The sequence below is a fragment of the Aotus nancymaae genome, unplaced genomic scaffold (genome assembly GCF_030222135.1).
Source record: "Aotus nancymaae isolate 86718 unplaced genomic scaffold, 86718_ANA_hifiasm-v0.15.2.pri h1tg000040l, whole genome shotgun sequence".
Classification (NCBI taxonomy): Eukaryota; Metazoa; Chordata; class Mammalia; order Primates; family Aotidae; genus Aotus; species Aotus nancymaae.
Genome location: NW_026988454.1, coordinates 127,259,480 through 127,286,044, shown reverse-complemented (window position 1 = coordinate 127,286,044; position 26,565 = coordinate 127,259,480). Strand labels below are relative to the sequence as shown.

The window sequence follows — 26,565 nt, the reverse complement described above, 5'->3', positions numbered from 1 at the left end:
TGATAACTTTCATATTACGTGTATTTTTTCCACAATTTAAAATATGAATATACATTAATTTTTTTAAGTTCCCTCAAACCAGTGGGCAGGATTGAGTGCAGCTATCTTTCCTTGTTTAGGGACAAGATCCCTGTCTCCTCCATGAGAAAGAATAAGAAAATAAATTCAAATTTTCTAATGTATTGATTCCCAATTTTAATGGTGAAGTACAAAGCAAGGTTCTATTATCAGTTCAGGGTCTGCACCCACCAACCAGACAATCTTCTTCCCTGGAATCCCTTTTGCCTCTAAAATAATGAGGCTTCCAAAATGTGGACTTTTAAAAAATTCAAATAGTTGCAAATCAGAGAATCCAACTGGGTAAGCCTCACCGTTTATTAAACACACCACTTGGGCTTCCTCATCCTGAAGCTGTCTAGTTATAAGACTGGAAAATGTGAATGATCCAGGCCCTCCAACTTTTCTGGTCATAGTAAAAGTCACATTGTGTTGACCTAGCTCTGTCACCCACCTAGGATCTACCCTCTAAAAAAGGAAATCAATTAGAAGGAAACCCTGGGCCTAATGGAACTCAAATCCTCCTCCTGTTGTTCTTCCTAGATTAGGAGTGTAACAGTCAGCAAATGTTCCATCACCTGAAATGATGAGAACATTGTTTTTCTTCACTTTGCCTTGCAAACACATAACTGAATTTCCATTTTCTAAATCTTAATTGAGTATTTTCCTCATTTCAGCCACACTAGGCTGGAGCTCGTCTGCTGCAGTCAGCCTGAAAATGATGAGTTGGTCTCTACAATCTCAGGAGACAAGCCCAAATCCTTCCTAGAACATCTCTCATTTGTAATGCTAACAGGAGCTTACAACTACAACTGCCCAGAATGGAGGCTTCCAGAGAAGCCAGAAGGATGGAGGCTGCTCCACCTCTGAATGCCCACATTACCTCTGTCTGGAAGAACAGGGTGTTCTAGGCTTAGAGATGAGGGAAAGGAGACACTGGGCTAGAGAACAGGACCAGGAATAAATCTGATCCAAGTCAGTCACAAACCTAACTGTCTAAGTCTGAACTCTGGATAACTTGAGAGAGAGGTCCCATGAACACTGAAATTGTCCTCAACAGAATGCTTGCTTGTAGCTAATATAAATTTTTATCCAGTCCCAGGTTTGCATACTGCTTCAGACCATGCAACTAAGGGAACTGAGGCTCTTAATATTCCTTGACTTCTTATTGCATCCTTTGAAACCTTTTGAGCTCACTTCCCTAAACCATATCCTCTCCTAAGGTGAACTGGACAAAACAAAGGCTTCCAAAGAAGTCCTTATACTCACAATTTGGGTAATTCCAGAGTTCTCAGGGTCCCCCGAGTAATGCTTTACTCTTAAAGAAAATAATGCTAGCACCTGGGTGTCTTGGCTGCTCAGCTCTGTATGCTGAAAGGTACACATAGCCAGAGAGGGGAAAACTGAGGGCTTGATGGCTTCTCAGCTAGCTGAGGGCTGAAGTCACAGGGCTTGGCCTCAGCTGCAGCACAGGAAAAATGGAGGATTTTTACACTTCAGAAGTTTATTAGCGAATGGTTTTGGGCCAGTTGGTGTTTACATGCTTGATCCCTACAGCCTTGGTGTACTAACTGCAAGGGCTGGGATAGAACCTCACTCTCTGCTGGCCACTGGTGATGCTACCCTATGAAGATGATGGGCCTCTTGGATCCAAGGTACCAGGGCTCTGAGCCCACGCTATCAGACAGACTCCACTTTTGTTTCCAGTGCCTGGGCTGGGGAGATGCGAGTTTTGAGGATCTCAGTGTAGTAGGGACCAAACACCTCCTGATTCTGATGTGTCAAGTTGATAAACTTTTGGCCCAGTTCTGCCAGTTCTGCTTCAATGAGAGTAAGGCCTCCAGGGAGGTCTAACAGAGACTGCTGCACACCAAGAACCAAACAGCATTTGAGAAACAAATGGATCCACTGATCTGTGAGCAGGAAAAGACAGTGAGAAGGGAAAAAGCAAACAGATTTCAAGAAGAAACATTTCCCCTGAACTCTACTCACCCAGGTTCTAAGTTAACAGATATGCACCAACCTGCCCATTTACCTATAGATAAGGAAATTTGTTTTCTTTGGAAAGGGGGTTGCTATCTTGCTCTCAAGGACAAATATCAAAAACTAGTGTGTCAGTAAATTTCAGACTATTCAAAAGATTGTTTAAGTATCCATCAGTTAGATCCTAGTGAGTGTTTGATGTAACAGGAGGATTTTAGACTGATCCTTCAGATGGCTGAGGTAGGAGCAAGCTAGCCAAGTTCATGGCTTCCACTCCTGGGGAGTCCCTACTACAGGAACATGTCTTTCAGCCAAATTCAGCATTAGTTTCTTGTTGGGAGATGTGGGAGATGTCAGATTTCTTGGAGCAGCCAGAGAATGACCTGTAAGCCCAAATGACTTAACCAGGTCAGGTGGATTCCACACCTAGAAGTCATGAATTTCTGGGTGCAAATCATCCTTAGAACCACAGTCAGTCTTTAAACTGATTTGGATATGACTTCAACCCAGCATTTTGAAAAAACTCAAGGCTAAACAATGACATACTCAATGACCATGCTTCATGTTGTTAAAGGTTGGGGTTCTATGGTCAGGATCTATCTCTCCCCTCACTATTCTCACTACCCCACAAGCATACTCCCAATGACACTGAGGACACAGTTCTCCTTCTTGGCAATGTTCTGTAGCTGTCCCATCAGAGATGTTGCGTTGTCACTGCTTAGAGCAGCAAGGCCCATATTCTTGAGGCTTTGATGGATTTCTTGAGACACCTGTTCACTCACAGACAGTATAGCTTCCTCAGGCCTAGAACATGAAAGAAAGTAAGCTGGCACCCACCCGGTAACCCTGGCATAGGCCCAGAGCCCAGCATGCTCTATACCAGATGCCAGGCCCACTTGAGGAAGAATGTCAGGCATCCTCTCCACCTCCAAACCCCAGCCCCTGGCAGGCTGCAGGGCCCAGTGGGAAAGTATAATGTCCTCACTGTAACCCTCAAGACACCAGCTATTCTCTATGTGTGGTACCATGTTCTACTTCTTTTTTTTTTTTTTTTTTTTTTTTTTTTTTTTTTTTTTTTTTTTTTTTTAAAGAGAAAGAGAGAGAATAGGAAGGAGGAAAGAGGAAGAGAAAGAGAGAGAGAGAATGGGGAGGAGGGAGAAGGAAAAGAAAGAGGGAGAGAGAATGGAAGTATTGCTTTCTTGCCCAGGCTAGAATGCAATTTAGTAATGGGTATTGAAAACCTCTTTTATACTGATAATTATACTTAATGATGTAGTCAGGAAGGAATAAGGGAAGAAGATAACAAACAAACAGTCAACCAATATTTAATTTAAACCTATGAAATGCTATGCGATTACTGAGGAGTGATTTACTTCCAATTATATAGTCACCTTTGGAATAGGTGTGAGGTGGTAATGTATGTTTTGTGTATTTGAAGTGGAGAGTTCTATAAATGTTTATTAAGTTTACTTGTTCCGGGTCCGAGTTCAAGTTCTGAATATCCTTGTTAATTTTCTATGTCGTTGATCTATAGAATCGTTAGCTCTTCTTGTTGCATTGATCCTTTTGCCATTATGTAATGTCATTCCTCGCCTCTTTTGATCTTTGTTGCTTTAAAGTCTACTTTATCAGAGGTGAGAATTGCATCTCCTGTTTTTTGTTTATTAGTTTATTTTTACTCTCTGTTTGATTGGTAAATCTTCCTCCTTCTCTCTGAGTCTTTGTGTATTGTTGCATGTAAGATGGGCCCGGATGCAGCATACCGATGGGTTTTGGCTTTTTATCCAATTAAAATATATATAAGTTTAATACCGGTGTTTGATGCTAGCTGGCTGTTTTGCGCATTAGTTGATGTAAATTTTTTATTGTGTTAAAGTTCTTTGCTTTTTGATATATTTTTGGAAAGGCTGATATTGGTTGTTCCTTTATATGTATAGTGCTTCTTTCAGAAGCTCTTGTAAAGCAGGCCTGGTGGTGGTGAACTCTCTAAGTACTTGTTTGTTCGCAAAAGATTTAATTTTTCCTTCACTCATAAAGCTTAGTTTGGCTGGATAGGAAATTCTGGGTTGACAGTTCTTTTCTTTAAGGATGTTAAATATTGGTCCCCACTCTTTTCTGGCTTGTAGGGTTTCTGCTGAGAGATCTGCTGTAAGTCTGATAGGTTTCCCTTTATGGGTAACCTGACCTTTCTCTCTGGCATGTTCTACTTCTTAGCAAACAAAGCAAACTATAAAATCAACTCTGGAAAAGTGTTTAGTTGTATTCTTGAATCCACTCATCATTCCTTAGTCCCATGGACTTTGTTTTTACATATACATGTTTAAGACTTTATCAGGCATTTTCCAGGATCATCTGTCCTACCTCATCATTTATAACTACAAACCTGGCCTTCTGATGTCTCCTTTTCCTCTGGTGTGATGGCCTGCACACAGTGGGATGTTCAATCAGTATTGCTGACCAACTGACCAAGTCCTGGATATATGTGATGATACCAGCCCACTGTCACCACTTAACTAGATAATGGCCCTCTTGCAGCAAACTATCTTCCACGCTACCTTTTTTGGAAGAAAGTTTTTCCTTTGTCACAAGCCTCATGACCACTTATGGAAAGAAACCAACAATCTTTGTAGATGGTTCCAAAGGGCCTTTCTGTGGTTTGTGGTAGACAGTAAGCAATCATTCGTTACCTGCCTATGTTTTAAATACCACATATCACCTTCTACTCTAAAAAAGAACTATGCAGCTTACCTGGAGTGAAAGTCTTCCAACAGGGATTTGGTTATGCGTTTCAGTTTATCCACAAACTGGGGTGAGCCAAACAAAATGCTGCCAGAAAAACTACTGGCCACCAGCAAGACTGAGGCCATGATGGTTAACTGGTGCAACTGGGACTCCAGCTCCTGCAGCCGGGTTCTGTCCATCAGCAGGGTCTGGAACCAGGGAAGAACAGGCTGTCAAGGGAGGTCCCAATGGAAGCCCTGAATACAAAACAAGGCAATGCCCCCAGACATTCCTACCTCAGGGAACTCTTCATTTTCAGGGTCCCAGAGGAGGAGGTTCAGGAAGCCCTGAGACAGCACCATTGTGGGGCTGAGAGGCTCTGGGTTTTTGGCTGCCTCATTAGGAGAGGGGCCGGCCACACTGGAGGAGTCAGAAGTGTCTGGGCAAGTCGGAGGTGATGTGGTGAGATCTGCTGCTGCTTGGGTCAGCCATTTGGTGGTGTGATTAAGGAGGCCTATGACAGGGAAGGGAGTGTGTAAGCATCTTCAGCATCTTCATCTATATCAAGGTTCTTTTTTTTTTTTTTTTTTTTTTTAGACAGAAAAAGAAACAGCTAACTCTCATACTGAGTGAGAGAATCCAGAAAGATGGAATCCAGGAGAGGAAAGCAGCTTCCACACTGAGTGGAAGGGAATAGAGAGAGACATGGAGTTTAGGAGGGGAAGACAGGCTACCACAAGAGTGTGGAAGGGGACTCCAGAGGGGAAATCCAGGAGAGAGAAAAACAGCTTCCACGAGCACGAGTGTTAGTGGAAGGGGATCCAAACATGGAGTCCCGGTACTTTATTCTTTTTATGGCAATTGTGAATGGGATTGCCTTCCTGATTCTCGGCTTGGCTGTTGTTGGTACAGAAATGCTAGTAATTTTTGTATATTGTTGAAGTTGTTTATCAGCTGAAGGAGCTTTTGGGCCTTAGACTCTGAGGTTTTCTAGATAGAATCATGTCACCTGCAAACAGGGATAGTCTGACTTCTTTTTTTCCTATTTGGATGCCTTTTATTTCTTTTTTTTTTTTTTTTTTTTAAAGAAAGAGAGAGAGAATAGGAAGGAGAAAAAAGGAAGAGAAAGAGAGAGAGAGAATGGGGAGGAGGGAGAAGGAAAAGAAAGAGGGAGAGAGAATGGGAGTATTGCTTTCTTGCCCAGGCTAGAATGCAATTTAGTAATGGGTATTGAAAACCTCTTTTATACTGATAATTATACTTAATGATGTAATCAGGAAGGAGTAAGGGAAGAAGATAACAAACAGCCAACCAATATTTAATTTAAACCTATGAAATGCTATGCGATTACTGAGGAGTGATTTACTTCCAATTATATAGTCACCTTTGGAATAGGTGTGAGGTGGTAATGTATGTTTTGTGTATTTGAAGTGGAGAGTACTATAAATATTTATTAAGTTTACTTGTTCCGGGTCTGAGTTCAAGTTCTGAATATCCTTGTTAATTTTCTATCTCGTTGATCTATAGAATCGTTAGCTCTTCTTGTTGCATTGATCCTTTTGCCATTATGTAATGTCATTCCTCGCCTCTTTTGATCTTTGTTGCTTTAAAGTCTACTTTATCAGAGGTGAGAATTGCATCTGCTGCTTTTTGTTTATTAGTTTATTTTTACTCTCTGTTCAATTGGTAAATCTTCCTCCTTCTCTCTGAGTCTTTGTGTATTGTTTCATGTAAGATGGGCCCGGATGCAGCATACCGATGGGTTTTGGCTTTTTATCCAATTAAAATATATGTAAGTTTAATACCAGCATTTGATGCTAGCTGGCTGTTTTGCCCATTAGTTGATGTGAATTTTTTATTGTGTTAAAGTTCTTTGCTTTTTGATATATTTTTGGAAAGGCTGATATTGGTTGTTCCTTTATATGTATAGTGCTTCTTTCAGAAGCTCTTGTAAAGCAGGCCTGGTGGTGGTGAACTCTCTAAGTACTTGTTTGTTCGCAAAAGATTTAATTTTTCCTTCGCACATAAAGCTTAGTTTGGCTGGATAGGAAATTCTGGGTTGAAAGTTCTTTTCTTTAAGGATGTTAAATATTGGTCCCCACTCTTTTCTGGCTTGTAGGGTTTCTGCTGAGAGATCTGCTGTAAGTCTGATAGGTTTCCCTTTATGGGTAACCTGAACTTTCTCTCTAGCTGCCCTTAGTATTTTCTCCTTCATTTCAACCCTAATAAATCTGGCAATTATGTGCCTTGGGGTTGGTCTTCTTGAAGAATATCTTTGTGGTGTTCTCTGTATTACCTGGAGTTGAATATTACCCTGCCTTGCCAGGTTGGGAAAATTTTCCTGAATGATATCCTGAAGAGTATTTTCCAACTTGGATTCATTCTCTTCATCACATTCAGGTACACCTATCAAACGTAAATTAGGTCTTTTCACATAATCCCATATTTCCTGGAGACTTTGCTCATTCCTTTTCATCCTTTTTTCTGCATTTTTGTCTTCTCGTTTCATTTCACTGAGCTGGTCCTCGACTTCTGATATCCTTCCTTCCGCTTGATCAATTCGACTGTTTAAACTTGTGCATGCTTCGCGAAGTTCTCGTGTTGTGTTTTTCAGCTCCATCAATTCACTTATATTCTTCTCTAAATTGTCCATTCTCATTAACATTTCGTTAAACCTTTTTTCAAGGTTCTTAGTTTCTTTGCATTGGGTTAGAATAAGTTCTTTTAATTCACAGAAGTTTCTTATCACCCACGTTTGGAAACCTGCTTCTGTTATTGGAATACCGGTGTAATCTATTAAGCCTTGTTCCGTTACTGATGAGGAATTGCAATCCCCTGTAGAGGGAGAGGCATTCTGATTTTGAGTATTCTCTACCTTTTTACGCTGGTTTCTTCCCTTCATTATATATTTGTCCGTCTGTCGTCTTTATAATTACCGACTTTCTAACTGGGTCTCTGACGTCCAACTTGTTGATTCCCTGCGCCGAAATCTGAGCAATCCACTGAGCCGGCCAAAAGAGCGGTGTTAAGATTGATGGTGCTTTTCTGCCCGGGAATATCTGGACTCTGCACCAAGAACTGGCGTGCTAAGGCACCAGCAAAACCGCCACACCGGCCACAAGAGTCGCCCTGGCGACCCGTGGAGCTCCTCCACTGGGAATCTCGTGGTCCGTGAGCAACTAATATTCGTCTGAAAGTGTGGCGTCCTCTCGTTCTTTGCGCTTTCACTGGGAGGTACGTGCCCGAGCTGCTAATCATCAGCCATCTTGGATCTCTCTCCTGTATATCAAGGTTCTTTTCAAGATATTCCTGGTCAATAAATAAATGCTTTGAGGGTCCTTCTGTCTTAGATAAATGTTCCTTCTCCCTCCTCTCACCTAATAAGAAACTTTCTAGTCCCAGAAAGAGATAGAGTACTCTCTAACATTATAAAAGTCAGACCTAAGGTAATATCTTTCCCACTCCTGGCCTCACATTGATACATACTAGGCTGCTTATTGAGGAGTTCCTGGAATTTAGCCCATTCATACTGAATGGAGTGTTCCTGCAGGTGGGGTTGAAGGCTCTGGATAGTGTAGTTCACCATGTCCATTTTCATCAGGCCCAGAACCTGGAAGATCCCTCTGACACAGGAGGAAAGAGAATATTTATATTAAATGGAACCTAGTAAGCTGGAAACACACCCAAGGAGTCATTAAATCACTGTATTTTAGAGTTAGGAGGGGGCTTAAGAGTAACTTAGTCCTACCTCCTACATTTTCAGAAGATAACATGTGGCCCAGGACCCAATACCCTGGGTGAGTTAGTGGCAGAATTGGGAACAGCTAAGTCTCTGGACCTTGAAGCCTTCAATCTAGATCTCCTTCACTATGGTCATTCTGTTGTCTCTTAAAAAGGGTAGTCAGTGGAAAGAAATACACCATCATGCTAACAATTTTCTTACAGGATTATAGAAGAAAGATTATAAGTGATGCTATTTCTGACTTACTGGGCCAATTTTTTTTTTTTTTTAACTTTCTGGGTCTTGGTTCCTAGAGCTGTGAAATAGGGATGACCACCCATCACTGTCTCCTCATAGTGTGTGAACTAGAAGAGAAAACCTAGGAAAGGGCTGGGTGTGGTGGCTCACGGCTATAATCCTAGCACTTTGGGAGGCTGGGGCAGGTGAATCACCTGAGGTCAGGAGTTCGAGACCAGCCTGGCCAATATGGTGAAACCCCGTCTCTACTAAAAATACAAAAGTTAGCTAGGCATGGTGGTGAGTGCCTGTAATCTCAGCTACTTGGGAGTCTGAGGCAGGAGAATCGCCTCACCTCAACCCAGGAGGTAGAGAGTGCGATGAGCCGTAATTTTGCCACTGCTCTCCCTGCCCAGGAAACAAAAGCGAAATTCTGTCTCAACAAAAAAAAAAAAAAAGAAAGAAAGAAAAAAGAAAGGAAAACCTGGGAAAGGGATATTTCAACTTCTTAGAAGAAGTATGTACTGTAGTGTCTTATGGCATTATAGAGGGAGGCCCAATCAATCAAGCTAAGGTTAACCAAAAGGCCCTACAGGACTGTCTTTGGAAAAGAAGAGTTAATTGACCAGAGAGGAGAAAAGGATTCTTAGTTAGGTCTTTAGCAGGGAAGAGTTGGTCAAGATAATGGCTATTATCTAGGTCTGGCCCAGCTTTTCCCGGCTCAAGGGCTAAAGCAGATTTTTGGGGGCAGTACCAAGTTTCATACCTCAGTAGCCAAACAGGATCCGTAATGTTTTCTAGTTTCTGCACAGCTTCATCTCGAACTGGTACACACAGCAAAGCCATCATGTTGAGAACATACTTAGAGAGGGGACTTTCAGGGCCCCGTGTTCTGCTTCCTCCTTGAGCAAGTCCATGTCCAGAGTTTCTTCAATCTCAATTCTTAGGCAATTCTGGCGTGGTAATAGCAGTGATAGCAAGATCTGCCCAGGAAAGAAAGTCAAAGGAGTTGATCTGTTTAGAGCCCCAAACTTTACCCAATGGGCAACCCCTTTAAAGACATATCAGCCTATGTTTTTTAAGGATCAAGAAGTTGGATCCCTATATTTCCCATGGAATATTATTTATCTTTGTTTAGAGGCCAATGATAATTCAAGGCTTAAGGGGATCAATTACAGGAACCGTATATGATTTTCTAGGGAGAATGAGATACAGAGATGAATAAAATCAAGGAGTGTGTTAAAAAGACATACAGGGTACGATAAATATAAAATGCCCACCATCACATAGTGATGAAGTCTCTTAACTTTAAAATGTAGGCAATTTTTAGATTATTTTACTTCAAAGGGCAAGGATGAAATAGGCATAGGAGCTGTTTCAAGTCACTGAAATAGCCTATTAACCCCAAAAATAAGTTACTAGGGAAGAGGGACTCTTATTCATCCCTGTGCTTCTGTAACACATAGGACATGGTGGGGGCCTAGGGGATAGGGTTCAATGAATATTTAATTGAATAGAATATGGTGTTGTCATAGCGAGATCTCAACTGTTTACCTTCATGTTAAACAAATAAAATCAAAGCTGCTCCATACTATCTATTTTAATTGCCAAGCTCTGCCTTTACCAGTTTGGAGCCTCTCAGTTCCAAATCTACCCTTCAGTGCCTACTCTGCAAAAATGGACCTGGGCCCTTAAATTATTTTTCCTTTGCTAGCTGGCATAATGTTAGATTTTGTCAAAAGACGGTGTTAAAAAGAAACTGCCAGAGAAAAGGGCCTTCCTTCCTGGCTCTGGTATACTCCTCTCAGCAAGCTCCTGTACTGTGGAAGTTTCTCTTTGTTCAAATAACTGCATGGTTTCTGTCTCTTGACTGGACTCTGACTGATAAAATGTTGGTACCATGAGTGAAGTTTGAACTCAGATAGTCGTATGTCCACTGGATCTGATGACCAGGAAGTATCAAGTACTTTAGATGCCTTAGAAACACATGCAAACTTAGGGATAGCAGATGATTCCCACAAAAATTCAGGGACCTGTCACCTCAGTAAAGTTTCTAGAGTTTCAGTGGTCAGGAGCTTTTCAAATGATCCCCTCCAGGGTGAAAGACAAATTGCTGTACCTGAGCCACTCACCATTTTTAAAAAAGGCATAACACTTATGTCTTTGGAATTTTTTTTTTGAGAAAGAGTCTTGCTCTGTTGCCCAAGCTGGAGTGCAGTGGCATGATGATGGCCTCCAACTCCTGAGCCCAAGTGATCCTCTCACCTTAGCCTCCTGAGTAGCTAGGACTACAGGCACATGTCACCATATCCAGCTCAGTTTTTTTTCTTTTTTTTTTTTTCTGTAGAGATGGGGTCTCACTGTTGCCAGGCTGGCCTCAAATTCCTGGCCTCAAGCTATCCTCCTATCTTGGCCTCCCCAAGTGCTGGGATTACAGTCATTAGCCACTACACCTGGTTCTCCTTTTTGGATTTTTTTGAGACAGGGTCTCGCTCTGTTGCCCAGGCTGGAGTGTAGCAGCATGATCACAGCTCACTGCAGCCACCACCATCTGGGCTCAAGTGATCCTCCTACCTCAGCCTCCCAAGTAGCTGGGACTACAGACATGACCACCATCTGCAGCTAATTAAAAAGACTGTTTTTCAGCCGGGCACAGTGACTCACGCCTGTAATCCCAGCACTTTGGGAGGTGAAGGCAGGTGGATCATGAGGTCAGGAGATCGAAACCATCCTGGCCAACATGGTGAAACCCCGTCTCTACTTAAAAAAAAATACAAAAATTAGCCAGGCATGGTGGTGGGTGCCTGTAGTCCCAGCTACTGGGGAGCCTGAGGCAAGAGAATCACTTGAACCCGGGAGGTGGAGGTTGCAGTGAGCTGAGATCATGCCACTGTACCCCAGCCTGGTGACACAGTGAGACTCCGTCTCAAAAAAAAAAAAAATTTTTTTTCTAGAAATGGGGGTCTCACTGTATTGTCCCTGCTGGTCTTAAACTCCTGGGCTCAAGCAACTTATAACCCTCATTGGCCTCTCAAAGTGCTAGAATTACAGGCCTGAGCCACTACAGCCAGCCCCTTTCTGGATTTTTGAGACAACATACACCACATTTGTGTTTGTTACTTTCACATTCGAGTGATTTTGATTTAATTAGAATCACTCAAGTTTACCCATATGTTGCAGGGTGGGGAGGGAGGATGCTAACAAACTAGAGCAAGAGTAGGCTCTGCAGCAAGTTTAGACTGTAGTACAAGCCACTCTACCATTTGGGCCTTATGATCCTGCAGATCCAATGACACTTTAAGTGTCCATAGCAAATAAGGGTGCTGCACAGCACCAATAAGAGAACCACACATGGACCTTTAGAAATTGGAAGCTAATCTATCCCTTCTTTACTGATAATTATTTGCCTTTTGAGAAACAGCTTCTTGGGCCTTGGCAGAAAGTAAATGTCTCAGGCTCTTCAGCAATGAAGGTTCGGGTGACTGCACCAGATAAAGAACCCCCACCAGCTGAAGTTCTGGCCAAGGACAAGGGAAATATGGAATGAATGAATAGTGGAAGAAGGAAGCCACAGATATCAACTATAGCCTTGTAACCAGTTATGAAAACAGGACTATAAATTTTATCTTTACTTACTATATGTATGTTTATTTGTATAGGCCAACATTTTGTTCTTCCTTCTTCTTTCCATTGTTATTTTATATACAAGTTGTTAGAAGTTAACTTTATGATCTAGCCTTTAGGTAACAGAACATTCAGTGAAACTGGCTGAATTTGAGTGATGGATACAGTAACTATTTGGGTCTTGTCTCCTCAGTTGGGGAGAAGATAAATAATAAATAGCTAGCTGTCTTGTAAGAGTTCTTTTCAGGAATTCAAATGTGTATAGAATAGTGCATGTAGAAGTTGAGTAGCTATAGGGTGGAATGTGCCATTTATCAATATATTGTCTCACAGATCCTAATCCATTGTTCTTTTCTCTGCTCTGTGAAAATGGAGCTAAGTCCATTCCATATCTTTCCTTTTCCAGATGACACATTTTAAGCTTCATCTGTAGAAGGTGTTACTTAGTGTTTCATGCTGTCTAACATACTGCCATAATCCTAGCAGCTTATAACAACACATATATTTATTATCTCAGTTTCTGTGGATCAGAAGTATAGACGCAGTTTAGCTGGGTCCTCTGTTCAGGGTCTCACAAGCCTGCAAGCAAAGTGTTAGCTGGGCTGCATTCTCATTTGTAAACATGACTGGGAAGATTCTGTTTCCAAGTTCATTCAGATTGTTGGCAGAATTCATTTCCTCACAACTGTACACTTGAGGGTCCCAGCTTCTTACTGGTTGTTGTTTGGATGCTAACTCCAGGTCCTAAAAGCCACCTGCAGTGCCTTGCTATGTGGCCCTCTCGGTAGGCAGTTCACAACACAGCTGTTTGCTTCTTCAGGCCCAGCAGGAGAATCTCTCCCTCCAGTCTCCTAAGACAGAGTATTATATGATGAAATGTAATCATGGGAGTGATACACCATCACTTTTGCCATATTGGTTAGAAGTTGCAAATCTCATCCACTCAAGGGGAGAAGATTATACAAGGGTGCAGAACATTGTGATCACCTTAAAGTATGTCTGCCGCACACTAGAAAGACACTGTAAAAGGCAAGAGCTTTTCTTCCTGGTTCTGGTATACTCACTCAGCAAGCTCCTGCAGTACACGGCTCCTGCTGCATGAATAGCTTCTCCAGTGCTTGGCTCCTGCAGTGTACTGTGGTCAGCAGCATACACAGACCAGCAACTTCTCATGGAATAGATATACCTTCTCAAATGAGGTCCTTGGCTGGCCTCTCTCAGCCGTAGGGGTATGACAGATGCCCTTTACATATGATGTTCAATAATTCTTAGTTCTCTTTACTCTTAGTAGCCAAGTCCTCATTTCTCCTATTCCCTGTTATAATAATTTTATATTAAACTCTCCCTGCTGAAATTACTGTGTGATTTCTGTTTATTGCTTAGTCTCTGACTGATTCATGGACCATGTTCAGTTGAGATTTGCTAGCCACTGACATTCTAATGAGCTGGAGATGTCTAGAAACTTTACATTTACAAATGGAAGGTCAGTAACTCACCTCTTTAATTTCTTTCAGAAGTTCAAGAACACAACTGAAGTCAGGAGGAGTTGCTGATAGTTGCTCTTTAAGACGGTCCCAAAAGGCATTGTGTATTGTCTCCTTGACCTTGCCTTCCAGATTATAAGAGGGTTAAATGAGCAGATTATTGTCTCAACCCCAAAATGGTTACAGTGTCACAACCTCCTAAACCCCAAACTGAGTTTGCTATGGTAAAAGACCATTATAACAACAGGGAAAGGCCAGGAACTATGTTGGAACTGCAGCAGAGTTGAACAAGCAAGGGTTAGATTTGTATTTCAAGGGCAATGGTAAAACCTCTCAGAAGGGTTCCTTGTAGTTCCAGAGCAGCCCTCCCTCTGCAGTAGGAAGAACCCTGAATAGAGAGAAGTCATGCCGACTTTTAGCACTGACTGTGCATCTAGCCTAGATATATAACTTGATTTCCATTCGTGTATATACAAAGCATTGAGCTAAATGGTCTTTCATTTTCTTATACTCCTGAAATCTAGGAAAGGATATTCCTTCTTTGAAAACACCAAATGTCCACAGATATGTCCAAATCAGCATGTCTAAAACTAAATTCATTATCTTTCTCCTCCAAACTTGCTCCTCTTGTATTCCCAATTTCAGTGACACTACCATCTATCTAATAATGGAAGCCAGAAAGATCAGTCTTTCTTTTCCACCTTGAAAAAAACACAAGGAGCAAAGGAAATTTGTTTTATTTTATCTTTTGAGACAAGGTCTCACTCCGTTGCTCAGGTTGGAATGCAATGGCACAATCAAGGCTCACTGCAACCTTAACCTCCCAGGTGCAAGCAAACCTCTTGCCTCTGCCTCCAGAGTAGCTGGGACCACAGACATGTGCCACCGTGCCAGCTATTTTTTTTTTTTTTAATTTTTAGTAGAGATAGGGGCTCGCTATGTTGCTCAGGCTGGTCTTGAACTCCAGGGCTCAGCAATCCACTTCCCTCTGCCTTCCAAAGTGCTAAGATTACAGTTGTAAGCCACTGCACCCAGTCAAGGCAATTCAATTTAGAAATAAGAGCTTTACAACAAATCATGTTGAAACAACTAGATATCTACATTTAAAAAAAAAAACAAAAAACTAAATGCAGGTCTTAACCCTTCACAAAAGGTTAACTCAAAATGGATCACAGACCTACTTGTAAAATACAAAACTGTAAAACTTGTAGAAGATAACATAGGAGGAAATCTAGGTAACTGTGATGTTGAGTTTGGTGATTACCTTTTAGATACAATGCCAAAAACATAATCCACAAAAGAAAAAAATTGCTAAGTTGGACTCATTAAAATTAAAAACTTCTGCTCTGTGAAAGACACTGTTAAGAGAACGAAAAAACAAGCCACAGACTAGAAAACGATCTTTGAAATACATATCTGATAAGGCTATGTATCCAAAACATACAAAGAACTCTTAAAATTTGACAATAAGAAAATGAACAATCCATTAAAAAATAGGCCAAAGACCTTAACAGACATCTCACCAAAGAGGACGTACAGGTGGCAAATAAGTGTATGAGAAGACACTCAACGTCATTTGTCATTTGGGAGTTGCAAATTAAGACAACAAAAAGAAAAAAGGCACCACTATATGACACCTATTAGAATGGTCAAAATCAGAAAACGTACAACACTAATTGCTGACAAGGATGTTGAGAAATAGGAACTCACATTCACTGCTGGTCAGATGTAAATGGTACAGCTAGTTATAGGCAGCTGGGCAGTTTCTTACAAAACTGAATATACGCTTACATATGATCTGGCTATCATGCTCCTGGGTATATACCAAAATGAGTTGAAAGCTTATGTTCACACAAAACCTGCACACAAATGTTTATAGCAGCTTTATTCATAAGAGTCAAAACCTAGAAGCAACAAAAATGTCCTTCAACTGATAAACTGTCCGTAAAATGGAATATTATTCAATGATAAAAAGAAATGATTTGGGAGGCTGAGGCAGGTGGATCACTTGAGGTCAGGAGTTCAAGACCAGCGTGGTCAACATGGGGAAACCCCATCTCTACTAAAAACACAAAAATTAACCAAGCGTGGTGATGCACGCCTGAAATCCTAGCTACTCAGGAGGCTGAGGCAAGAGAATTGCTGGAACCCAGGAGGTGGAGGTTGCCAAGATTGCGTGAGCCAAGATTGCGCCACTGCACTTTAGTCTGGGTGACAGAACGAGACTCCATTTCAAAAGAAAAAGAAGGCTGGGGGCGGTGGGTCATGCCTGTAATTCCAGTACTTTGGGAGGCCAAGGTAGGCGGATCACCTGAGGCCAGGAGTTCAAGACCAGCCTGGCCAACATGGTAAAACCCCATCGCTACTAAAAATACAAAAATTAGTGGTGGCATGCGGCTGCAATCCCAGTTACTCAGGTGGCTGAGTCAGGAGAATTACTTGAAACCGAGAGGCAGAGGTTGCAGTGAGCTGAGATCAGGCCATTGCACTCCAGCCTGGGTGACAGAATGAGACTCCATCTCAAAAAAAAAAAAAAAAAAAGAAAGAAAGAAAAGAAAAAAAAATGAGCCATTCAGCCACAAAAAAACATAAAGGAAACTTAAATGAAATTACTAAATGAAACAACTAATTGGAACAGGGTCCATATTGTATGATTCCAACAAGATGACTTTCTGGAAAAGGCCTCCTGAGCAACTGGGTTTACAGGTGCACACCACCACACCTGGCTCATTTAAAAAAAATTTTTTGGTAGGCTAGGTGCGGTGGCTCACGCCTTTAATCCCAGCACTTTGGTGGGTGAATCATGAGGTCAAGAGATCGAGACCAATCTGGCCAACATGGTGAAACTCCATCTCTACTAAAAAATACAAAAAATTAGCTGGGTGTGATGGTGTGTGCCTATAGTCTCAGCTGCTCGGTAGGCTGAGGCAGGAGAATCACTTGTACCCGAGGCAGAGGTTGCAGTGAGCCCAGACTGCACCACTGCATTCCAGCCTGGTGACAGAATGAGACTTTGTCTCAAAAAAGAAAAAAAAAATTTTTTATTGGTAGAGACAGGGTTTTGCCATGTTGGCCAGGCTGGTCTCGAACTCCTGGCTTCAAGTGAAAGTGATCCACCCACCTCGGCCTCCCAAAGTGCTGGGATTACAGAGATAAACCACCATCCCTGGCCCCCTCCCACCATCATCTCTTACAATTAACTAGTCTCTCTGCCTCTAGTCTTGTCCCTTTATAATCTGTTTTCCACACTGCCACCAATTCATTCTAAAAGCGATGCTTTTTCTAAGATGCCACTTTGATCATGACATTTCATTTAAAGTCCTTTGGGGGCTCCCCCATCACCAGCAAGATAAACGGCTTATGTTACCTTATATCATACTGCTCTGCCCTCTCTTTGCAACGTATTTTCTTCTGCCTTGTAACACCTTGTGCTCAGCCACAGCAAACTGCTTGTAAAGAACATATCATGTTCTATCACCATTTTCTGCCTCTGACATGTTGTCTCCACTACCTGCTGCAACCTTTCACACCAAGACCACCTGGAAAGCACTTATTCAACATCCAAGACTCAGGTCTTCATAGGCCGAATCTTCCTCCATAGGCAAATCTTCCCTGATCCTCCATAGGTAGCTGAACAGCTACTATTAAACTCTATATATGCCCAGCTACAAGTGAACTTATCAGTCTAATCAATCATTTTCTATTATTCAACTGTCTTCCCTACAAAAGCTTCTTGACAGCAAAAACAATACCTTATCTATAACTATCCCTAGCACCCAGCATTTTGCCTGCGACATAATAAGGACTCAATAAATGCCTGGTAAATGAATATCTGAGAATGGAATTTCCCTTAGGAACCTACAATTGTAATTAACATCATCCTATGAATCTAAGGTAAAGCCAACTGCCAATATGAGTCACCTCAAACAATTTCAGCCTTTTTCCAAAAGTAATTTTTTGTATTACCATACTTGGAAACCCAGCTCTGAACAGTACTATTTCTCTCACTTCATTTTTTCCTCTCTCGTTTCTTCTACCTGCCATACCCCTCTATCTCCCATGCACCTGCAACTCCCTCACCGCCACCCTATCACAGACCTTATTCTCCCAGTTTCAGTTTTCTCTCCTCCCCTGTCAGCAACAAACATATCTAAACAGTGAGAGAGCAGCTGGGAGACCCGAGTTTGGTGAAAACCTGTTCTCAGAGTTATGGTTAGCATGGAAACTTGCTGACATCAGGCAAGAACAGATCAAAGGAGCATGAAGACCAGAGGAGCAACATGTGATGGAGAAAGGCCCTTTAGTAACAGATGCCCCGCAGTGGCCTTCTGACGAAAGCATTTAAGAAACACAAATGAATCACAAGTTGTCGTTATTTGTCTCTTGGTGGGAAATTAGAACAAATTTATTTTTAATTTTTAATTTTTTTTTCTTTTTCCAGCCTCATTTGTGATAGAATATTTAAAAAATTTTTTTTAGAGACAGAGTCTTGCTCTGTTGCCTGGCCTGTAGTGCAGTAGCACAATCACAGCTTACTGCAGCCTTGACCTCCCTGGCTCAGGTGATCCTCCCACCCCAGTCTCCTCAGTAACTAGGACTACAGCCATGTACCATCACATCTGGCTAATTAAACATTTTTTTTTTGTAGAGACAAGGTTTCACTATGTTGCCCAAGCTAGTCTTGAACCCTTGACCTTAAGCGATCCTCCCATCTCAGCCTCCCAAAATGCTGGGATTACAGGCAATAGCCACTGTGCCTGACCAATAATTGTTTAAAAATATAAAATCTGACACTGAAATTTACCCACTTAATAGTCAATCAACCAGCAGAGTCAATTCAATTCATACTTACTGAATGGTTCTTCTTTACCACAATGTCACTATAAGAAAATAAAAACAAAGCCTGGTGTGAGTGAGAAAGCATTCTTTATCAACAGAGTTCAGATTTTGATAAATAAGTTAAGCTGAATTATGAATCTGGGGGGAAAAAAATCCCAACAGTCAAAACACCACTAACAGAAAAGCTTTATCTGTGCCTATTTAGTATGAAGCCATTTAAAAGGATAGCTGACAGGAGCTATATGGTAGGCAGCTGAAAAGATGGCCCCAAAGATACAGTCATCACATGATATCCAAGAGGGATTGGTTCTAGGATACCCCTCAGAAGTCTACGGATGCTCAAGTCCCTGATATAAAATGGCATAGTATTGCATATAACCTACACATATCCACCCATAAACTTTAAATCACCTCTAGAGTACTTAAATATCTAATTCAATGTAAATGCTATGTAAATAATTGTTATATTGCTTTTTAAATTTGTATTATTTTTATTGTTGTGTTATTTTTAATTTTAGTTTTCTAATATTGTCTATCTGCAGTTGGTTGAATCCCCGGATGCAGAGCCCATGGATATTAGAGCCAACTGTATTCACACCTTTGTGGAAACCTCTCCTTGAGTGTGGGCAGGGTCTAATGACTCATTTATAGCAAACAGAATGTAGCAGAAGGAATGGGATATCACTTCTGACATTAGGTAACAAAAAGACTGGTTTCTGTCATGGGTACCATCTCTCACACACACCTTGTTCTCTCCCTTGGAGGAAAGCCAGCTGCCATGTTTAGAGCTGCCCTATAGAAAAGTCCACGTGGCAAGAAACTGAGGGAGCCTCTGGCCAAGAGTCACCAGACTGATTACAACCCATAAGAGACTCTAAGCCCGAGGCATACAGTTAAACCATGCCCATATCTTTCATCCACAAAAACTGTGACATAATGAATATTATTTTGCTGGGCACAGTGGCTCATGCTTGTAATCCCAGCACTTTGGGAGGCTGAGGTAGGAGGACTGCTTGAGCCCAGGCGTTCGAGACAAGCCCGGCCAACACATGAGAGCCCATCTCTAAAAATTAAAATTAAAATTAAAAAGTGAGGTAGGAGGATCACTTGAGCCCAGGATGCAGTGAGCCATGACCATGCCACCGCATACCTGCCTAGGTAACAAAGTGAGACTCTGCCTCAAAACAAACAAACAAACAAAAACAAAAAAACCCACCCCAAACGAACAAATGAAATGTTATTTTAAGCTGCTAAATTTTGGGGCAATTTGTTATGCAGCAACAGGTAAGTACTACAGGCTGCTTCCTCCAAGTTTGTCAGAGAAGATCTGAAATCCACCCTATTTAATCCAACAAATGCTGCTTTGGTTTATTTGCTGGCTAAATAACATTTGCTTCTTGATCTTCTTTGGTACTAACAACTTATTACTCTTCTGTTTAAGTTGTTGAGACCTCTCAGTTTAAATACTGATTGTATTATTAAATAAAAATGCTTCAAGTCTGATCTGAAGCCATTAGAGCTAAGTGCCTATGCCCCAATGAGTAACATGGAGAAAGAAGAGTCTATACCTGCTTGGAGGTAAAACCTTCTCTTCCATGTAATCATGATTCATCCCAATCTCACTGCTCAGCTTGGAAACTTCATTAACAGTTTCTGTCAGACCTGTGACAGAAAGAACTGATGGTGGACAACAATGAACCCATGCAAGTCTGAATTTCTATTTTATTCAGAAATTCACTCAATCTAGTATGCCTCAAATTTAGATTCATCAAACTGGTCTTACACAGACTCACCCAACTATTCTAGTGATTTATGTTTCCTGCACTCTACGCCCCACAGCAGTGCTAGAAACCTTCAGAATAAGTAGTCCAATATAAGGGGAAGGTAGGACAGAGAGCTAGTTTATAAAAAGCAGGAAGTGAAGCAGATGAAAACTTTTCTCTTAAAGAGTAAAATCGGCCGAGGCGGGTGGATCACGAGGTCAAGAGATCGAGACCATATTGGTCAACATGGTGAAACCCCGTCTCTACTAAAAATACAAAAAAATTAGCTGGGTGTGGTGGCGCATGCCTGTAGTCCCAGCTACTTGGGAGGCTGAGGCAGGACAATTGCTTGAACCCAGGAGGCGGAGGTTGCAGTGAGCCGAGATCGCGCCATTGCACTCCAGCCTGGGTAACAAGACCGAAACTCCGTCTCAAAAAAAAAGAAAAAAAAATAGTAAAATCATAATTATAGCAGCAGAGAAACAATAATTTGAAATTTGCAAAAATAAACATTTCTCTAAGTATTAAGATTCCACGTTCCTTTTCCTGTCTCTGATGATACACATGATGAAAACTAAATTCTCCCTAGAGATAATACTCAGATGTTACTGAATAGTGTCAGTCATTTGGTCTTCTAAAGCGGTAGCTCCCAGATTTTAGGATTTCATAGACTAATAAAATTTCCAAAAAGATTTTAAGCAATTGAAAACAACTTTGCCAACTTTTTATTTTGCCTACTATGGACAGTGAAACAAGCAAATCAAAATCCATTTACCACCACCAAAATCATCATCTCAACAAAGAAAAGACAGTTTAACCTCCAAAAAAAAAACCAGAAAGGAAATATTGTCAAAATAAAGAGCAGTCCTTTAAATCGAATTAATTTAGCTTTAGGAAAACTCATTACAATATCTTTATGATTTCATTTCACTAAATATTGCTAAGAATTTTGTCATAGACTAGCACAGGCATTTGGCAACCACTGCTAAGTTTTTAGTACAGACCTATAGTACAGCTGATAGCATTCACACATAATAGGCATATATGGTAGTTACAATGATTACTTGGTGTATAAAATGAAGCTGTATACAATCAATAATATTTTATCATATTTTATCACTCTCTTTTGAGGAAGCATCTGATTTTTCGCAGAAAATTATTTGACTCCAAGATGTGGAGGAGATATAGATGAACAATGATTGGCCATGAGTTGATCACTGTTGAAGCTGGATGATGGATAAATGGGGGCTCACTCTATTTCATGCATGTAATTTTTCTATGGTAAAAATATTTGAAACGTAAAAGGAAAAATAAGCTTACTGTAGAAAAGTTACATAAGAGAAAGCCCCTGCTCTTAGATACATGACGAAATATTTAGAGGTAAAGTCATGACTTTGTATCTCACCACAGTTCAAATGGCTTTTATCCAAAACGCAGGCAATAGTAAATGCTGGTGAGGATGCGGAGGAAAGGGAACCCTCGTACACTGTTGGAGGGAATGTAAATTAGTACAACCACTATGGAGAATAGTTTGGAGGTTCCTCAAAAAACTAAAAATAGATCTACCATATGATCCAAAAATCCCACTGCTGGGTATATACCCAAAAGAAAGGAAATTAATCTATCAAAGAGGTATCTGCACTCCCATGTTTATTTCAGCACTATTCATGATAGCCAAGATTTGGAAGCAACCTGTGTCCATCAACAAACAAATGGTAGATATACACAATGGAGTACTATTCAGCCAAAACAAACAAAACAAAACAAAAAAAACAACACGGGATCCTGTTATCTGCAACAATGTGGATGGAACCAGAGGTCGTTATGTTAAGTGAATTAAGTCAGGCACAGAAAGATAAACTTCACATGTTCTCACTTACTTGTGGGAGCTAAAAATTAAAACAGTTGAACTCAGGTAGACAGAGAATAGAATGATGAATAACCAGAGGCTGGGAAGGGTAGTTGGGTAGGGTGTTGGGGGGTTGCAGGGAAGCATGGATGGTTAATGGGTACAAAAAAATAGAATAAGATCTAGTATTTGATAGAACAACAGAATGACTATAGTCAACAATAATTTAATTGCACATTTTAAAATAACTAAAAGAATATAGTTGGATTGTAACACAAAGGATAAATGCTTAAGATGATGGATACTGCATTTACCCTGATGTAATTATTACACATCATATGCCTGTATCAAAATACCCCATATACCTGATAAATATATATACCCACTATGAACCCACAAAAAATAAAAATTAAAAGAAGTCCATCCCAGTACTTTGGGAGGGTGAGGCAGGCAGATCACCTGAGGTCAGGAGTTCGAGACCAGCCTGGCCTCGACCCCGCCCCCTACTAAAGATACAAAAATTAGCCAGGCATACCCAGCTACTCAGGAGGCTGAGGCAGGAGAATCACTTGAACCCAGAAGGTGAAGGTTGCAGTGAGCTGAAAACATGACATTGCACTCCAGCCTGGGCGACAGAGTGAGACTTCATCTCAAAAAACCACAAACAGGTCTCTTGATGCAGCAACGCGAGTGGGAGCACCAGGAGCCCAGGCTTGGAGCGGGACCGTACGGATTGTTTTAAGAAAATGGCAGACAAACCAGACATGGGAGAAATCGCCTGCTTCGATAAGGCCAAGCTGAAGAAAACGGAGACGCAGGAGAACAACACCCTGCCGACCAAAGAGACCATTGAGCAGGAGAGGCGGCGTGAAATTTCCTGAGAGCCTGGAGGATTTCCTGCCCCCGTCATCTTTGAGACCCTAGTCCTGATGTGGAGGAAGAGCCACCTGCAAGATGGACACGAGCCACAAGCTGCACTGTGAACCTGGGCACTCCATGCCGATGCCACCGGCCTGTGGGTCTCTGAAGGGACCCCCCCAATCGGACTGCCAAATTCTCCAGTTTGCCCCAGGATATTACAGAAAATTATTTGTAAAACAACAACAACAAACAAAAACTACCACCACCAACAACAAAAATTAAGTAATGCCGTTGCAATTTTAAAGGGGGGAGAGAGAAATACACACACAGGGAGACAGAAAAAGCAATATGGCAGAATATTACAATGTGGGCATTCACTGTATTTTTTTCTTTTTTACTTTTCAGCAGATTTAGAATATTTCAAAACAAAAAGTTAAGGGGATTGCAGACCTTTACCAAAAACCCACTGAGTCCCTTGCTTAGGGCAACATAAAGGCGAACCGGACCTTAAGTGGAGGCTTGAAGTTCCCTTTATTTCTGCAGCCTCTTTGAAGTCTTTAGTTCCAGCCCAAACGGCAAAACACAATCAAATATGGAAACAGACTCACTGCTAATTCACTAATGCTAAATGAGAGCTAAGAGAAAATCTTCAGAAGGGGATTGAGCTACAGCAGCTTATTGAGGGATGGAAGGAAATACACACAGAAACACTTTCCAGTTGTAACAAATCAAAGTTCACAGCCTGCCTCGATTAAGACTGTTCTGTTGCTCAAAAGTAACACAGCACTAAGCAACTCCAACACAGCTCTAAAATTCAGGAATGAGGAGAGCTCAAAATGAAATCAGAGATAAAATTTAACTTAACTAGATTTAAAAAACCCAGATCCCAAAGACAAAGACATTTTCAAGGAATGTAAATTTCGAATTCTTTAAAAAAGAAATTTGATTATTCATTTTACTGAGAGTTGTTTTGTATAAGGATTCACTTAAATAGACACCTCAAAAACTTAAATTGTATTTACAAAAAAAAAAAATGGACTTTTCATCCTTCATCAAGGTTCACAGCTGTTGAAAATGCCCCCAATACGCCGCTTTGGTGCCATCCTGTTAACCAGCAGCGACCCCCTGTGGCCACAAGAGAAACGAATCTAACTCAGCCGCAGAGTTTCAAACTAATTTTTCGCATTTCAATAGTCAAGAATTTTAGCTCAAGTTGTTGCATGTGGACAGCTCTTCAGTTTGATTAGTTACGTTCTCTGAAGATTAAGAGAAATAAAGCATGAGTCCCAGTGAGACTGTACCTACCACGAAGCGTGGAGACCTTGTGCCCCAACATGAGCACAAAAGAACATCTACTACAGAACGGAGCTGGAGACTCAGCCCAGGACACTCCTACTTCTCGAGTCAGCAAAGCGCTGAGAAAACCCAATTCCCGTCTGGGATCGTTCGTGTTCTTTAAAATCAACCCCATATCTGCCATTTCCCCCTACATACTCAAAATACAATACAAAGGAGGGCTTTGAACCAACTCAGTCTCAAATCTCGTCAGATTCAAGCAATCACGCTTGGGTCACTTCTTTCTCCAGGACCAAAAACTCTTTGAAGACCTCTGGTCAACATGGGGTCTCGGGCCTATAAGTAAAGGCGGGTGGGGGAGAAAAGGAGAACAAACAAGAGATGGACGGTGAAAGAGAGAAAACTTGGGGAATGGGGGGTCTGCGGATCCCCCACACACACTAAGCAGCCCCGAAGGGGCCACACGGACCGCCGACCTGGACCTACAGGGAGGGGGGTCCTCGGGGCCGCTCTTGTCTTCCTGGGGGAGTCCTGCGGTTTCAGGCTTACAGGACCCGCCCTCTGAGTCACCAGGGTCTTTCGGGGGCACACTCTCCTCGACGTCCGGCATTTTGCTGATGGTATCTGGGTGAGGGAGAAAGGCGCGTTGTTGGCGTCTGGGAAGGGGCTGGGAGGGCCCTGAGGCCCCACCTGGGGGCGGCGGGAAGTGGGGTAGCGGCCTCAGAGTCTTGGGGGTGCTGAGGGGCAGACAGGGGCAAAGGAGCCTGGAGGAGCGGGAGTCGGGAATGAGAGAAAAATGGAGCGCTGGGCCGCAACAACGAAACTACGGCCACAGAAGCCTCGCGCAGGGCGGGACGCGTGGGAAGGCCCCTGTCTCGGCGGCGAGGCGGGCTCCTCGCCAGAAACGCCGCCGCCGGCCGGCCGCCGGGTCCCAGCCGTCCACCTCACCTCCTCCTCCCCGCTGCGGGGCGCCCGCTCGGGCGGCCTCGTGCCTGGCGCCCCGGACCGTACCACCGCGGCGGGGCGGCGGGGAGGCGCGCTGTGGGAGAGGCCGGGGTCTGAGAACAAACCGCCGCGGTCGCCGGGGCAACGGGGCGCGGCACGTGCCGCCCGCCAGGGCCGGAAGCGGCAGGCTCGTGTGTCCCGCCTGAGCTCCAAGCCAACCAGGCCTCGAGCGGGTCGCTCGGGCCGGCCCCTGCCGGTCAGCTCCCGCCCCTCAAAAACGATGGCGTGGAACTGCTGAGACGAGGCCAGAGCATGCTTGGGGCTTTTATCCAGCCTGTTCGGACAGACGAGAAGTGGAGCCACACCCAGGAGGTTGTTTCCACAGCGTGTCCTCCGCCACTGCAGCAGGGGCGCAGGGGCCGCGCGCTCTTCCGTCACATGTGGGAGCAGCGGAGGAGCCGCCCAGGCTGGGGCCAGGTTCTGCCGACCGTGGTTCCCGCCCGTGGCCGCCCTCCGGCTCCTGGGCTCCAGCCCTCACCTTTCTTGACTCTGAGTCTACTCGGTCGCCCTTGCAGTGATGTGAAGACATGCAGTGCCCCCACCTAAGAAAATGGAAAGGAAGCATTTCCACTTCACCTGCTACTGTCCCTCTTTATTACTCTGTCTCGACTTCTTGCCGTAAAAGTGTACAGTAACAAAACAAGAGATGAAAGTATTACGGTAAGAAGCCGAGCGCGGTGGCTGATACCTGTAATACCAGCACTTTGGGAGGCCGAGGCGGACGGTTCACCTGAGGTCGGGAGTTCAAGACCAGCTTGACCAACATAGTGAAACTCCATCTCTACTAAAAATACAAAAATTACCTGGGCGTGGTGGCAGGCCCTATAATCCTGGCTACATGGGATGCTGAGGCAGGAGAATCGCTTGAACCCGGGAGACGGAGGTTACAGTGAGCCGAGATCGCACCACTGCACTCCAGCCTGGGTGAATAAGGGAGACTCACTCTCTCACTCTCTCTCTCTCTCTCTCTCTCTCTCTCTCTCTCTCACACACACACACACACACACACACACACACACACAAAAGATACTACGGTAAGAAACTCTGCCTTGAGTTCTTAACTTTGCCTTGGCCAGGCGGGGTGGCTCACGCCTGTAATCCCATCACTTTAGGAGCCTGAGGCAG

The 26,565-nt window shown here is 42.7% G+C and overlaps 2 protein-coding genes across 2 annotated transcripts; one reads left to right on the top strand and one right to left on the bottom strand.

The window, feature by feature from the left end:
- Positions 1-1,406: 1,406 nt before the first annotated feature.
- On the bottom strand, positions 1,407-25,045 carry TCP11 (t-complex 11). The gene is given in 10 exon segments (XM_064361139.1): positions 1,407-1,970; positions 2,678-2,844; positions 4,789-4,970; positions 5,058-5,275; positions 8,248-8,384; positions 9,486-9,591; positions 9,594-9,702; positions 13,840-13,960; positions 20,235-20,328; positions 24,922-25,045. Coding segments are annotated over 10 exon segments (1,491 nt in total). The 3' UTR covers positions 1,407-1,737.
- LOC110567156 (thymosin beta-10-like) lies at positions 22,986-23,310 on the top strand. The gene has a single exon (XM_064360447.1). It carries the CDS (start codon positions 23,025-23,027, stop codon positions 23,157-23,159), a length of 135 nt encoding a protein of 44 aa, XP_064216517.1. The 5' UTR covers positions 22,986-23,024; the 3' UTR covers positions 23,160-23,310.
- Positions 25,046-26,565: the final 1,520 nt, after the last annotated feature.

Coding starts and splice junctions, on each gene's coding strand:
- LOC110567156 (XM_064360447.1), top strand. CDS start 23,025: ATGGCAGACAAACCAGACATGGGAGAAATCGCCTGCTTCGATAAGGCC.